Source organism: Pan troglodytes, chromosome 21, assembly GCF_028858775.2.
Source record: "Pan troglodytes isolate AG18354 chromosome 21, NHGRI_mPanTro3-v2.0_pri, whole genome shotgun sequence".
In the NCBI taxonomy this organism is placed as follows: domain Eukaryota; kingdom Metazoa; phylum Chordata; class Mammalia; order Primates; family Hominidae; genus Pan; species Pan troglodytes.
Genome location: NC_072419.2, coordinates 41,845,573 through 41,861,106, shown reverse-complemented (window position 1 = coordinate 41,861,106; position 15,534 = coordinate 41,845,573). Strand labels below are relative to the sequence as shown.

The window sequence follows — 15,534 nt, the reverse complement described above, 5'->3', positions numbered from 1 at the left end:
TTTACCACATTTGTTTTCTCTTTTCTCATACATGTATACAGTGTGTATGTGTGTGTATATGTGTGTGTGTGTGTGTACACATGTATACATATACACACACATTCACACATTTCAAGGGAAAAAAGATTAAAAATATGTGTTTATGTATGTACACACATGTATATGTGTGTTGGAGAATGCTGTAGTGAATAGCCCTGCCTCAGGTTTGCCTCTATGGCCCTACCAGCTTTGTACCCATCATTATCCACCTGGCTTTTTACCTCTGAGTACTTCAGTATCTCCTAAAATCAAAGACTCTTTCTTACATTATCACAGACCAATCCTCAAAATCAGGAAATGAACATCTATGCTATTATCCAGCCTATAGCATTTATTCAGATTTTGCCAATTGTCCTAATGTCTTTTACAGCAAAAGAAAATCTCAGATCACACATTGCGTTCAGTTAGCACATATCTTTTTATATGGAAGACTTCTTGCCTTTCATGACATTCACATTTCATGATATAAACAGTATAGGCCAGATATTTTCTAGAATGTCCCTCAGTTTGGGTTTACCTGATAAATCCTCAGGATTAGATTCAGGTTGTACATTTTTGGCAGGAATACCACCAAAGTGATGCTGTATATTCTCAGTGCATCATATTCAGAGGAACATGATGTTGATTTGTCCTATTACCAGTCATGTTAACTTTGGTCACTTAGTTAAGGTAAGATCTACCAGGTTTCTCCACTATACAAGTACTATTTTCTCCTTTCTATTTAGTAAGTATATTCTGGGAAGAGACTATACAAATACCCATCACACACACATCAACATTCCCCTCTAGTTTTTTTTTTTAATTTATTTTTTATTTTTTATTTTTTGAGATGGAGTCTTGCTCTGTCACCCAGGCTGGAATGCGGTGGCGCGATCTTGGCTCACTGCAAGCTCCACCTCCCGGGTTCATGCCATTCTCCTGCCTCAGCCTCCCGAGTAGCTGGGACTACAGGCGCCCACCACCATGCCCGGCTAATTTTTTTTTTTGTATTTTTAGTAGAGACGGGGTTTCACCATGTTGGCCAGGATGGTCTCAATCTCCTGACCTTGTGATCCGCCCGCCTCAGCCTCCCAAAGTGCTGGGATTACAGGCCTGAGCCACTGCGCCCGGCCTTAGTTTTTTATTTTTTAAGTGACGGGGGTCTCACTATGTTGCCTAAGCTGGCCTTGAACCCCTGGGCTCAAGCAGTCCTCCCACCTCAGCCTCGTGAGTAGCTGGGACTACAGGCACATGCCACTGTGCCTGGCTATACTCTCTAGTTTTAACATCCATTGATGATTCTTGCCTGAATCAGTCATTTCTGTGATTGTCAAATGATTGTGTAATTCTTCCTTTTACATTTATTAGGAGCTTTCCCTTCTCCCTCAGTAATTAATCCATAGTACGGATCCTTATTGTATCAAATGGATCATTATTAAATAGGTTATAATCTGATGCTCAAACTCTCCTGGATTTGTCCAGGAGAATCCCTCTCATCTGGGTGTTAATTCAGGCTGTGATTTAGGGCAAGTCCCCTCCTCTCTTTGAACCTTAGTTTCCTCATGTGTAGGAGACAGTTAAGTACCCTGGTTTACAAGGGTGAATGAATGAAATGCACCCAGGTTCCGAGATCTCCTGGGCTGGGATGGGGTGATTTCAGGACTGGTGTAGTCCTGAGAGGTCCAGGATTTTACGGTATTTCTTGCTCTCCTCTGCAGGCATCCAGGGCATTGTGGATGCCTATCGCCAAGCCCTGCCCCAAGTTCGCCTCTATGGCCCTACCAACTTTGCACCCATCATCAACCATGTGGCCAGGTTTGCAGCCCAGGCTGCACATCAGGGGACTGCCTCGGTGAGAGTCGTGGGTGGCAGTGGCAGTGGTGACAATCAAGGGCTTCCTTGAGGGTTATGGAACAAAGGACTTTTTTTTTTTTTTTTTTTTTTTTGAGATGGACTCTTGCTCTGTCACCCAGGCTGGAGTGCAGTGACGCGATATCAGCTCACTGCAACCTCCACCTCCTGGGTTCAAGTGATTGTCCTGCCTCAGCCTTCCTAGTAGCTTGGATTACAGGCGTGTGCCACCATGCCCAGCTAATTTTTATATTTTTAGTAGAGATGAGCTTTCACCATGTTGGCTGGGGTGGTCACAAACTCCTGACCTCAAGTGATCCGCCTGCCTTAGCCTCCCAAAGTGCTGGGATTACAGGCGTGAGCCATCGCACCCGGCCTGTAACAAGGGACTTCTTATGAGTGTGGGGATGTGTGGCTGGGGTGTTTGCAGGGGTTTAGGAGGAGGATCTGCTTCAGGACATGAATGGGCTTGTCCCCAGCAATACTTCGTGCTGTTGCTGCTGACTGATGGTGCTGTGACCGATGTGGAAGCCACACGTGAGGCTGTGGTGCGTGCCTCGAACCTGCCCATGTCAGTGATCATTGTGGGTGTGGGTGGTGCTGACTTTGAGGCCATGGAGCAGCTGGACGCTGATGGTGGACCCCTGCATACACGTTCTGGGCAGGCTGCTGCCCGCGACATCGTGCAGTTTGTACCCTACCGCCGGTTCCAGAATGTGAGTAGGTGCAAATTTGATCTGGGAGTTTACCCTTTCACCTTTCCCTGATGTGAGTAGGGTTGAGGCCCAAGGGATGCTCACCTTTTCCTCTAAGCCTGGGGTATGGTTGGGTTCTTGGGTATGAAATACAGACTTTGGGCAGCTGTTCTGGGCCACCACTGACTTTTCCCTTTTCTTGGCAGGCCCCTCGGGAGGCATTGGCACAGACCGTGCTCGCAGAAGTGCCCACACAACTGGTCTCATACTTCAGGGCCCAGGGTTGGGCCCCGCTCAAGCCACTTCCACCCTCAGCCAAGGATCCTGCACAGGCCCCCCAGGCCTAGGTTCCCTTGGAGGCTGTGGCAAGTCCTCAATCCTGTGTCCCAGAGGTCCCTCTGGGCCACAACCCAACCCTTCTCACTCTCCTCAGTGCTAGCACTTTGTATTTTTTGATACTTTTATACTTGTTTCTGCTTTTGCTGCTCTTGATCCCACCTTTGCTCCTGACAACCCTCATTCAATAAAGACCAGTGAAGACCAATGCTTTGCCACCACTCTCTGTGTGTTTTTAGGTAGGAGGCTGCTATGAGCAATGTTTACATCCCCTCTCCACACCTTAGTTTGTTTACTTAGGGGTTGTTAAGTGAAGGATGTCTCTGGTGTAAAGCCCCACTCAAAGTTGAGTATTTCTGGGCAGATATCTATTCATTCTAGAGACACTGACTCACTGTTTTTGAAAATACAGCCAGGGGTGGGTATCATGTACCTGTAGTCCTCAGCTTGGGAGGCTGAGGTGGGAGGACTGCTTGAGCTCAGGAGTTCCAGAGCAGGTCTGGGCAACATAGCAAGACCCCATTACACACACAAGAAAAGGAAATACAAAGTTTGAAAGTAAGCTAAACACCCAGCCTTCGCCTTCCCTCCCTCAGGGCAGAGCTGGGCTGGGAATACAAAGATGGAAAGTGTCAGACCTCATAAAAAGCAGCAAAAGGAGAAGGATGGATGAGTTTTAAGGTGGAGCAAAGGCTATGTTAGACTTCCTGGAGGGGAGGGAGTAGTGGTAATTTTGGTCCTAAAGACAAGTGAAAATCCTGAATTTTTTTAACAGCTAATTTTTTCTTAATAGAGAATACATGTATTCATTGTAGAAAAATTCTGGCTGGGCGTGGTGGCTCATGCCTGTAATCCCAGCACTTTGGGAGGCTGAAGAGGGCAGATCATTTGAGGTCAGGAGTTCAAGACCAGCCTGGCCAACATGATGAAACCCCATCTCTACTAAAAATACAGAAATTAGCTTGGTGTGGTGGTGGGTGCCTATGATTCCAACTACTCAGGAGGCTGAGGCAGGAGAATCGCTTGAACCCAGGAAGCGGAGGATGCAGAGAGCCGGTATTGCACCACTGCACCCCAGCCTGAGCTACAGAGCGAGACTCTGTCTCAGAAAAGAAAAACATTTTAAGTGCAGAAAAAATATCACTCAAACTCCCATGTCCTGATAAAACATATTGGGCACATAACTTTTTGTCTACATATACTGTTTTAGCATGTGTTAAAATTTGTTTTTTCTAATTTTAAAATACGTGCTTGTTAGTATGAAGTTATTTCAAATATAAATATTGTACAAATAGGCCAGGTGCAGTGGCTCACACCTGTAATCCCAGCACTTTGGGAGGCCGAGGCAGGCAGATCACAAGGTCAGGAGATTGAGACCATCCTGGCTAACAGGGTGAAACCCCGTCTCTATTAAAAAATATAAAAAATTAGCCAGGCGTGGTGGCGGGCGCCTGTGGTCCCAGCTACTGGGGAGGCTGAGGCAGGAGAATGGCGGGAACCCAGGAGGTGGAGCTTTCAGTGAGCTGAGATGGCGCCACTGCACTCCTGCCTGGGTGACAAAGCGAGACTCCCTCTCAAAAAAAAAAAAACAAAAACACATTGTACAAATAGTGGAGCAGGTAAGGGCCCCTGTGTTTCCTAGATCTGAAAAATAGATTTTTATCAATGGGCTATTTATACATACTACTTGGACCTTTTTATTTAATACATTTTGGTGTCTTACCTATCAGAACCTATTGCTTCATTCCTTTTTTTTTTTTTTTTTTTTTTTTTTTGAGATGTAGTCTCTCTGTATTGCCCAGGCTGGAGTGCAATGGCGTGATCTCAGCTCACTGCAACTTCTGCCTTCTGGGTTCAAGCGATTCTCCTGCTTCCACCTCCCAAGTAACTGGGACTACAGGCACGCACCACCATGCCTGGCTAATTTTTGTATTTTTAGTAGAGATGGGGTTTCACCATGTTGGCTGGTCTTGAACTCGAGACCTCAGGTGATCTGCCCACCTTGGCCTCCCAAAGTGCTGGGATTACAGGCACAAGCCACTGCACCTGGCCATCTTTTTTTTTTTTTTTTTTTTTTTTTTGTAGGAGTGTACCTTATTTAGCTCATCTCTTATTTATGGAGATTTGAGTCTTAGTTTCTTCCAATGCTGTAATGAACATCCTTGTACATATATGTCTGTGCACTTAACTGGAATGTTTCTGAAGAAACATTTGTTCTGAAGAAACATTTATTCCTAAAAGTGGAAATGCTATATCAAAGGTTATATTTAAAATTTTAATAGATATTGCAAATTATTCTTCATAACAAAAATTACGGTCAAAGTTACACCTTTTGTTAATCTGACAGGTAAAAAAAAGAAGCAAAAAATCATTTTTAGTTTGAATTTATTTTATTTTTTATTTTATTTATTTTTTTTGTGATGGAGTCTCACTCTGTTGCCCAGGCTGGAGTGCAGTGGCACAATCTCAGCTCACTGCAACCTCCGCCTCCCAGGTTCAAGTGATTCTCCTGCCTCAGCCTCCTGAGTAGCTGGGATTGCAGGCATGCGCCAGCACGCCCGGCTGATTTTTGTATTTTTAGTAGAGACGGGGTTTCACCATATTGGTCAGGCTGGTCTTAAACTCCTGACCTCGTGATCTGCTCACCTCGGCCTCCCAAAGTGCTGGAATTACAGGCGTGAGCCACCACACCCAGCTTGAATTTATTTAAATATGAAGGATCGGTATCTTATATGGTTATTTGTAAATTATAGTTCTTCTCAATAGCCTATTCATAGTCTGCATGTATGTGTTATAGCTTTTATTTTGTTAAGGTTATTAGCCCCTTCATCTCACACATGTTGAAAATATTTCTTCCCAGGTTGTCTTTTTATTTATAGTGTCCTTTGGCATATAGAATTCTTTTAATATGGACATACTATTGATGCCAGTTTAACTTGCTTTTAAAAAAGTTATCCATATATCATTTATTATTATTACCATTTAGATAGAGTCTTGCTCTATTGCCCAGGCTAGAGTGCGGTGGTGCGATCTCAGCTCACTGCAACCTCTGCCTCCCAGGTTCAAGCGATTCTCCTGCCTCAGCCTCCCTAGTAGCTGGGATTACAGGCACGCACCAGTATGCCCAGCTAATTTTTGTTTGTTTTTGTTTTTGTTTTTTGAGATGGAGTCTAGCTCTGTCGCCCAGGCTGGAGTGCAGTGGCGCGATCTCGGCTCACTGCAAGCTCCACCTCCTGGGTTCAAGCAATTCTCCTGCCTCAGCCTCCTGAGTAGCTGGGACTACAGGTGCCTGCCACCACGCCCGGCTAATTTTTTTGTATTTTTTTAGTAGAGATGGGGTTTCACAATGTTGGCCAGACTGGTCTCAAACTCTCAACCTCAGGTGATCCGCCCACCTGGGCCTCCCAAAGCGCTGGGATTACAGGCGTGAGCCACCATGCCTGGCCTATATATCATTAATTACTTTCAGTGGCTTCAGACATTCTCTTATATTACCATTTCTATTGGCTGCTTATTTTTTATAACAGTTTATCTACTTGGTTACTAAGTTTCCAATTTATAAACAATACTGTTAAATTTCCTTATAAATATTACCTTTGAATACATCTATGTATTCTATGGATACATTCTTAGAAATGGAATTGCTGTGAGTAAAGAGTACAAAAAGTTGTAAGGCTTTTGGTTCCTGTTGTGAAACTGCCCTCCAGAAAAGCTGCATTAGTTCATAATTCTAAACTTAGGCTTTGATAAATAAAAATAGGCCTTGAGAGCACTCAGTGGGGTCTTTTTCATCTTCAAATTATAAAAAAATCCCCCAGATTATTTATTTATTTATTTATTTATTTTATTTGAGACGGAGTCTCACTCTGTCGCCAGACTGGAGTGCAGTGGCACGATCTTGGCCCACTGCAACCTCTGCCTCCCGATTCAAGTGATTTCCTGCCTCAGTCTCCCAAGTAACTGGGACTACAGGCACATGCCACAACACCCAGCTAATTTTTGTATCCATGTTGGCCAGGATGGTCTTGATCTCCTGACCTCATGATCCACCCTCAGCCTCCCAAAGTGCTGGGACTACAGGCATGAGACACCATACCAGGCCGAATTTCACTTCTTAAAAGTATAAACACTATTAATAGTCTGTATATTCTAAAGCATGAGCACATTGGGAAGGTGTTAATGCCTACATCTTATTTTTTTGTAGGAGCGTACCAGTCTCTTATTCATGGAGATTTGAATCCCAGTTTTTTTCAAACAATGCTATAATGAACATCTTTGTACGTGTATCTTTGTGCACTTAACAGGAATGTTTCTGAAGAATTTGTTCCTAAAAGTGGAAGTGCTAGATCAAAGGGTATATTTAAAATTTTACTAGATACTGCACATTGCCCTCCAAGATGGTGCATGTTGTGCGTGTTGCTTTGCTCATGCTGGTCCTCCTTTCCTACCCCTAGGTAGAACTCATTAATCCTTTGTTGCCTTCTCCTCCATCTTTTTTCCCTGCAATTCCACTTTTGACCCTTAGAGTGAAGAATTCTTGGATCTGTAAATGCACTGTTTCCTGGAGTCTCTTCTTTCCCCTGTCAGGCTCCTTGAGGGCAGGGACTGGTGAACACTAAATCATCTATGCTGTGCCTCACACAGAGTTGGGAACTCAGGTCTCAGTAAGACAACCTATGTAGGGGCTACCAGGCCTGCATCAGCTCTGTGACTCAGAAGCTTCCTAGAGGTTATCAAGTCTCCTTAGCTTTTGAGTGTGTGCCTGCAGAAGGTGGGTAGCTACCCCTCCACCTGTACCTAGCAGGAGTTGGGGACTTTCCCACTGGGGCTGGGAATTGAGCACAAAGGTGGGTTCAGGCTGCCTGCAGCTCTGCAGTTAGAGGACTGGCTCTGGAGGAAGGTGGGCCTGGGTACTGCTCTGTCACTGCCTTTCACTAGCTGTGTGACATTGAACAAGTTTCCTGACCTGAGCAGCTTCCCTTTCTGGTTGTGAGAATGAAGTTAGGTAATGTGTGTAATGTCCACAGCACTGTTTCTTGTACGTGGTAGGCACTCCATAAACAGGAGCTGCTATTACGATCTTGATCTAGACTTCTCCAAGAAAAGAGGGTGCATTGGGAAGTCAACCCCTCCATACTTAGATGCAACGGCAGCCAGAGCTCTCCCAACAGAGCCCCCCAAAGCACTGATCCAGTATCCTTCAGCAGAACTCAATTCTACTCCAACAATCAGCATGTTTAATGGGGCCCCTGTGCACTGCCCTCTGCCCCCTCTGAGGTTCGCACACCATGGGCACGGACTCGATACAAGCACGTAAAACGGGGGTGGCCCCAGTTGCTTAGAATCTGGATCTTCACCTTGGGAAAGGCAGCTGGGGGGTCATTCTGGGGAGACAAATGGATCATGCCAAGGGCTGCCCTCCTCCTGGGTCATTCATCCCTCACTGCCCCACTCCCTTGGCACCTTCACCCTAGAGACAAACACACCTGCAGGTGGAAAGTCTGAATCTCCGATTTCTCAACATCGAAGGTGAATTTCCCCAAGGAAACTTCAGTTTCATCATAAACCTGGAGGCCCTGGTGGGTGAAGAATGAAAGGAGGAACTATGAGGGGGACAGGTGGGGGGGGAGGGGAGAAGAAAACTTTGCTGAGGATCTTCTATGTATTCAATAGCTATATGCATGTTCTCATGTATTTTTTGATGGTCGTATACTGTAATTCAGAATGTGGGCTCTAAGAAACCAGGTTTTATTTATTTATTTATTTTGAGACGGAGTGTTGCTCTGTCACCCAGGCTGGAGTGCAGTGGTGAGATCTTGGCTCACTGCAAGCTCCGCCTCCCGGGAAGAAACCAGGTTTTAAATTTAATCCTGCCAACTGTTAGTTGTGTTACCTTGGACAAATAACTTCCCCTCTCTGAGCATTACTTTCTTCATCTTTAAAGGGGGAGATAATAACAGTACATCATAGGTTGTTATGTGGGTGCAAAGCAGGCACGGTGGCTCATGCCTGTAATCCTAGCATTTCAGAAGGCCGAGGAAGGCGGATCACTTGAGGTCAGGAGTTTGAGACCATCCTGGCCAACATGGTGAAACCCCATCTCTACTAAAAATACAAAAATTGGCCGAGCATGGTGGCGCACGCCTGTAATTCCAGCTACTCGGGAGGATGAGGCACAAGAATCGCTTGAATCCTAGAGGCTGAGGTTGCAGGTGAGCTGAGATCGCACCACTGCACTCCAGCAGCCTGGGTGACAAGAGCGAGACTCTGTCTCAAAAACAACAACAAAATAAGAATGCCTGTAAACTGCTTGGCACGGAGTAAGTGCTTTGCAAGCAATAACTAATATCTGGATATGGTTATGACTATAACCTACAGCAGCTCTGAGAGGCAAATAGTAGTATCTTCATTTTATAGATGAGCAAGCGAAGACTCAGATAACGGCACCAGTTCTCAAGACTGCTTGGGCTCTCTAGGCAAAATCCCCCACCTCCTGACCTCGTCCGCACTCACAAAGACCGCGAAATCGCGGGGGGCGCTGTTGGCTCCTCCGGTGTGCTCCACGCTGGGCGGTGGATGCTGCAGAGTGATGTCGCTCAGCTGCACTCGGCCCGGCAGTTGGATCACCACCTGGCCTTGGTCGCCTTCAAAAGCCCAGCAATTCCCAGGGAACACGTGGGGCTGCAGGCGGGCGGAGGGACCATCGGAACCGTCGGACAGAGCGACTGCTGCCGCTCCCCAGCCCGGGCCTCAGCTCGACCCCATCCATCGACCCGCCCAGAGCTCCACCTCCAGCCCGCCCCAGTCCCCAGCAATGCCAGGTCTCTCCTTGAGTTAAACGCCATCCTCGGGCTCGTCCAGAGCCCGACCCAGGCCAAGCCAGGCTCCGCCTGGCGCCACGCCCTCGGCTCAGCCAAGCTCCGCCTGTAGGGCGGGGTTTTGGTGCTTTTCCCAGCGTCCCGCCCGGGGTCCCATCCCGGGATGTTTCCAGACTCACCTCCAGGATAACCGTGGGCGGCCGTGCGTAGTTCCAGAAGCTGAAGCGATTCCAGAAGTAGGCAGTGTTCCTGTCTGCGTAATCGTGGGATGTCTTCTGCAGGTCGATGGAGGCTCCTGGAACAGTGAGAAGTAACCCTCAGAGGCTCCCAGGCCTTGCCGGGAGTCGGGGCGCGGGGGCGGGGGGCGGGTGGGGGCTGTCCGAGGCTCTGTCTTCGGCCGGTCAGGTGCATGGGTCTGTCTGTGTCAGTGTCTTGGCCTCTTTCCTGTCTGCGTCTCTGTCTTTCAGTGTCTCCGGGTCTTACCCACAGAGCTCAAAGCATAGTCGGGCTTCCGCACAAAATCCTCATTCAGCCTCTGGAACACGAGCTTGGCCACTCTCTGCAAGGAGGGAGGGTGAGGCCTGGAGGGGCGAGGCTTGCGGGCTGCTTTTACAGGTGGACGGGACCTCTGGGAGCTGGTTGCTTTGGGATGGACTTCGTGGGCACCGGGAGAAATCCCGCAGGGCTCTGGGCGGAGCTTAAGTCTCAGGACCCTGGGAGCAGGGATCCATCAGGGGTTTCCAAGGTGGGCCGGGGCTCACCTCGCTGTTGGCTGCCCGAACAGTGGACACCTCCTTGTGGAGTTTATCCAGCTCGGCCTGGAGCTGCTGCAGCTGCTGCCCCTGGGAGCGCACGCGCTCGTGGTACTCACTGGAGGTGGGAGGTGGGCGCCGTGGGGTTGGCTCCCTGTCCCCCTGGACACCTCCCAAAGGCCCCCACGCCTTCAAGGTTCTCAAAGAAGCAACTTTGAGCCCCCCAATTTCCCACCCTAGGTGCCCTCTTTCACCTTAGAGTCAGCATCTCCTTAGGTTCCTGTTGGATGAAGGGACAAAACACAGAGCCGCTCAGCTCCGGTCGTCCTTGCTCCTACCTCAGCCTGGAAACGGCCAGGGCTTCCTTTTTGAAGACTGTGTCCCCTTTCCTCGACTCCTCCTTGACCTCCCAGTATCAGAGCCCCCAAGAGACCCTCAAGCACAATCCCTCATAAGTCTGTTTATATCCAGCCCTTTCTTAAGGATTGTAGCCTCTGGCACTACCCCCACCCCAGCAGACCGACAGTCCAGGGGACCCCCACAATCTCCGGGTTCACAACCTGCCAACCCCCTACCCCAGGACAGTCTCCCCAACTCACATTCTCCAAAGGAGAGACCAGGTACAGAAGCCCCAGCCAGAATGCTGGAGAAAGAGAGGGAGGGGGTCTCAGGAGAAGGAAAAGGAAGAGAATGGGTTTCCCCGGCATAGGGGGACAGTGGAAAGAGGCTTGAGGGGGTTAAGCCTGGGGAGGACCGTGGGAGTCTGAGGGGGAATTAGGGGGTTCTGCAGGGGAATGCCAGGAGCTGCAGGAGCGAGGATGTAGGAGAAAACGTGCTGGGTTTGCCTCCAAAGCACCCAGGGCAGGGGCTCCAGGGAATTCACTGCCCCTCACCTGACAGAAAGAGGCTCAGCAGCGACACAGCCGTGAACAGGAAGCGGATGGAACAGACCTCCCTGGGGAACCGGAGGGAGGCTGAGGCCCCGACCTGCTCAACCCTCCAGTCCCCACCCCAGGGTCCCAGACCCAGCTCTTGCCAACATGACTCAATCAGATCTGAATCGGCTCAAGCGCCAGCAAGGTTCCGGCCCTGCTCCCCACCCCCTCCAAAGAGCTGCTCCTGGGGCGCCAGCGTCCCTTCCTCTGACCTGTACATGCTGACCAGCACGTCTCCTGCCAGGGATAACAACACGCTCAGCCCCTGGAAGAGCAGGCCTGAGGCCAGGACAGAGGGTCAGAGAGGGGCCCACGGCAGGGAGAGGCGGGGGCTCAGCCAGCGTGGTGTCCGGGTTCAGAAGGGGCTTGGGAGGGGCCGGGGGTGGGCCTGGGGCTCAGGAAGAGAGGGTCGGCTAGGATAATTAGATGGGGGCTAGGAGAATGAGTTGAGGCTCGGAGAGGGGCTCGATACTCAAACGGGGGCCGGGGGCTCAGAGAGAACTGGAGTTCGGAGAGGGGAACCCGAGGGTCAGAGGGGATCGCAGCTGGCCTGGCCCGTACTCAGAAAGCTCTTGAACACCCGCGGGGGAGGCATCTCCTGCCTCAGATCCAGGGTCGGGAGAAGGTCGAGCGGCTCCTCAGAGACTACTGGAGACCCAGTCGGTTCTGCGGGAACCCAAGGTCTCCATTGGGGCCTTGCGGACCACAGACCTATTTTCCCCTCGAGACCCGGCCGCAGATTGCTCAGTCCACAAGCCAGACAGCTGGGAAGTCTCTCACAGGCTTTGGTCCCACCGCAGCCCTATCCCGGCTCCAGCTCCGCCCTCTGAAGCCCCGCCCCTCAGGGAGGCTCGGTCAAGAGTTGGTCTCCTGGCAGGGCGCGGTGGCTCACGCCTGTAATCCCAGCGATTTGGGAGGCCGAGGCGGGCGGATCACCTGAGGTCGGGAGTTCGAGGCCAGCCTGATTAACACGGAGAAACCCCGTCTCTACTAAAAACACAAAAATTGGCCGGGCATGGTGGCGCACGCCTGTAATCCCAGCTACTCGGGAGGCTGAGGCGGGAGAATCGTTTGAACCCGGGAGGCGGAGGTTGCGGTGAGCCGAGATCATGCCATTGCATGGCATGGGCAACAGGAGCGAAACTCCGTTGCAAAAAAAAAAAAAAAAGAGTTGGTCCTTCCCCCAAACGGATGACCCGCCCCCAGCCTTAGATCTTGGTGGAACCCAATTGTCCTGGGAGCCACTCACGCTAACATTGAGGCCGCGCCCCCTCAGTGGCACCCAACCACAAGATTTTCCCCGCCCCTTCCCATAACCGTCCAGGACACCGAGGCTCCGCCCCTTAAGGGATCTCATTTAGCACCATCCCTTTACCCTACAGGACCCACCTTGTAGGAGGTGCCCAGATATCATCTTAGCCCCGTCCCCGCCCAGCACCGCCCTTTAGGCCCCGCCCCCTCCACTGGCTCACCCGGGGTCGACCCCGCCCGCACCCGAGGCCCCGCCCCTCACGGTTGCCGCGCCACAGGCTGTCTGCCAGTTGTGGCTCCGAGGCGCTGGCTTCTGCTGAGAGCTTCCTGCCCATGTGGTTCCTCCGGGCACTCCCGCGCTCAAGGCGGGCTCACCGCAGCTCGGGCCCCGGGCTCTTCTGCCCTCGGGCTCCCCAGGCCCGGGCTCCGCTGACCGGAGCCCTTTGCTGTCCTCCGAGGTGATGCTCATTGAGCTGTTCTCGCTGAAAAAGTTGGGCGTGTGCTTGCGCGAGGACGAGGCCGAGCCCGGGCGGGAGCTTCGCCGCATCCTGACCCCCTGCTGCCTAGTCACTGACGCTAAAGCCGCCGCTGCGGTCGCCAAGGCCCTGGGGCCTCCTTCAGCCGCTGCGCGCCGCGGGGACCCCACGGACCCTGCGTGAAGTCGGCAGGCCCCGCGGCCGCACCTGCCCTCCCGCTGTGTCCCGGCCGGCTGCTGACGTCACAGAGGAGCCTCGGTCTCCGCGGGCTGCCCTGGCCGCGCGTCACGGAGCTGACCGTGACGTCACCGGGAGCCGTAGCCATGGCAGCCTCTCCTTCTGACTTTGTTGTTGTTTAAGAGACAGGGTCTTTCTCATTGCCCAGGCTGGAGTGCAGTGGCCTGATCATAGCTCATTGTAACTTCGAACTCCTAGGCTCAAGCGATCCTCCCGCCTCGGCCTCCCAAAGCGCTGGGAGTACAGGCGTCAGCCACCGCGCCCGGCCTCTTTTACAGCAAGCGATGATGTCACAGCACTTCCCAGAAAACCCCATCTAAAATGGCACTCAGTCTATAACAGTTTTTTTTTTTTTCTTTCTTTCTTTCTTTTTTTTTTTTTTGAGATGGAGTCTCATTCTGTTGCCCAGGCTGGAGTGCAATGGCGCGATCTTGGTCCACTGCAACCTCCGCCTCCCGGGTTCAAGCGATTCTCCCGCCTCAGCCTCCTGAGTGGCTGGGATTACAGACATGCACCACCATGCCTGGCTAATTTTGTATTTTTAGTAGAGACGGGGTTTCTCCATGTTAGTCAGGCTGGTCTTGAACTCCCGATCTCAGGTGATCCACCCGCCCCGGCCTCCTAAAGTGCTGGGATTACAGGCATGAGCCACTGCGCCCAGCATTTTTATTTTTATTTTATTTTTATTTTTTGAGACAGAGTCCTGCTGTGTCGCCCAGGCTGGAGGGCAGTAGTGCAATCTCGGCTCAGTGCAACCTCCGCCTCCCGGGTTCAAGCGATTCTCCTGCCTCAGCCTCCCGAGTAGTTGGGATTACAGACACCCGCCATCATGCCTGGCTAATTTTTGTATTTTTGTAGAGACGGCGTTTTACCATGTTGGCCAGGCTGGTCTTGAACTCCTGACCTCAGGTTATCCGCCTGCCTGGGGCTCCCAAAGTGCTGGGATTACAGGAGTCAGCTACTGTGCCTGGCCTCTTTTAAAGCAAGTGATGACGTCACAGCACTTCCTAGAAAACCCCATCTAAAATTGCACTTAGCAAATACCAGTTTCTATCCCCCTTCCCTGTTTTGTTTTTCTCCTCAGCACGTGTCACTAACATGCTATATATTTCATTTCTCTCTTTTTTTGAGATGGAGTCTCGCTCTGTTGCCCAGGCTGGAGTGCAGTGGCATGATCTCAGCTCACTGCAACCTCCATCTCCCGGCCTCAAGCAATCCTCCCGCCTCAGCCTCCCGAGTAGCTGGGACTACAGGCTTGCGCCACCACACCCAGCTAATTTTTGTATTTTTTGTAGAGATGGGGTCTCGCTATGTTGCCCAGGCTGGTCTTCAACTCCTGAGCTTGAGTGATCCACCCACTTCTGCCTCCCAAAGTGCTGGGATTACAGATGTGAGCCACCATGCCTGGCCCATTTATTTATTTCCTTATTGCCTGCCATGCCCACTAGAACATAAACTTAATCAGGGCACAGATTTTCATTCACTACTGTATCCTCCAGCACCTAGATAAGCCTAGCATGTAGTAGGTGCTCAAATATTTGCAAATAATGAATGTTAAGAAGGAGCAGGGCATCACTCAGGGCACTTCTAAATACTTAGTCCCCTTTGCTCTGCAAGCCCTTCGGCCCCCTCCTCTCATCCTAGACATCAGGTCAGAGAGCTCATTCAGGATCTGTGGGTCCCTCCTCCAGACCCGTGTTTCCCAGGGGTCTGTGGGTTGAGAATTCAGCACCCACCAATCGTCATACCCACACTCAGGCTGCACACCTGAGCCATGGAGGAAAGAATGAGGAATCAGATGGTCACAGCCAGAAGACTAGAGGTCCCCAAACTCTTGCTATGTAACAGAATATCAGTGCAGCTTATAGAAATTCAGCTTCCCAGGCACACCTTGTGATTCTACTGCAGATACTGCAGAATTTCTGAGTTGGCCCAGGAATGTGCTTTTGTTTTGTTTTTGTTTATTTTTTAGACAGAGTCTTGCTCTGTGGCCAGGCTGGAATACAATGGTACGATCTCGGCTCACTGCAACCTCTGCCTCCTGGGTTCAAGCAATTATCCCGCCTCAGCCTCCAAAATAGCTGGGATTACAGGCATGTGCCACCACACCTGGCTAACTTTTTTTTTTTTTTTTTTTTTGTATTTTTAGTAGAGACGGGGTTGCA

General features: G+C 50.5%; 2 protein-coding genes across 17 annotated transcripts in view; one reads left to right on the top strand and one right to left on the bottom strand.

Annotated features, from left to right (window-relative positions):
- The window catches only part of RBM12 (RNA binding motif protein 12), a 39,005-nt gene extending 35,897 nt beyond the window's left edge, over positions 1 to 3,108 (top strand). For all 13 annotated transcript variants that reach the window (XM_054674210.2, XM_063802402.1, XM_024352001.2 and 10 more), the window contains 3 exons: positions 1,737 to 1,870; positions 2,349 to 2,585; positions 2,771 to 3,108. In XM_054674210.2, the coding sequence (XP_054530185.1) occupies positions 1,737 to 1,870; positions 2,349 to 2,585; positions 2,771 to 2,911 (512 nt within the window). In that variant the 3' untranslated portion in view covers positions 2,912 to 3,108. The remainder of the gene's footprint in view (positions 1 to 1,736; positions 1,871 to 2,348; positions 2,586 to 2,770) is intronic.
- A 5,006-nt stretch (positions 3,109 to 8,114) lies between these two features.
- Positions 8,115 to 13,396, bottom strand: SPAG4 (sperm associated antigen 4). Of its 4 annotated transcripts, none has more exons than XM_016937789.4 (12): positions 12,900 to 13,396; positions 11,967 to 12,071; positions 11,618 to 11,684; positions 11,364 to 11,425; positions 11,070 to 11,113; positions 10,725 to 10,750; positions 10,480 to 10,588; positions 10,202 to 10,277; positions 9,898 to 10,013; positions 9,414 to 9,581; positions 8,387 to 8,476; positions 8,115 to 8,284 (listed from the first exon to the last, which is right to left on the bottom strand). In XM_016937789.4, the coding sequence occupies exons 1-12, from the start codon at positions 13,201 to 13,203 to the stop codon at positions 8,138 to 8,140; spliced, it is 1,314 nt and encodes a 437-aa protein (XP_016793278.2). In that variant the 5' UTR covers positions 13,204 to 13,396; the 3' UTR covers positions 8,115 to 8,137. The 4 variants fall into 4 exon arrangements, with proteins under 4 accessions (XP_016793278.2, XP_009435380.1, XP_054530657.1 ...); XM_009437105.5 differs by having other exon boundaries at positions 12,919 to 13,373; XM_054674682.2 differs by lacking the exon at positions 12,900 to 13,396 and adding an exon at positions 12,342 to 12,763.
- Positions 13,397 to 15,534: the final 2,138 nt, after the last annotated feature.

Bases quoted from the DNA above. Each gene is read 5' to 3' on its own strand.
- SPAG4 (XM_054674682.2), bottom strand. From the start codon at position 12,762: ATGAGATCCCTTAAGGGGCGGAGCCTCGGTGTCCTGGACGGTTATGGG. The intron at 9,582-9,897 runs GTGAGTCTGGAA...GCCCGCCTGCAG, and splicing joins CGCCCACGGTTATCCTGGAG to CCCCACGTGTTCCCTGGGAA. The intron at 8,477-9,413 runs GTGAGTGCGGAC...TTCACCCACCAG, and splicing joins CCCGCGATTTCGCGGTCTTT to GGCCTCCAGGTTTATGATGA.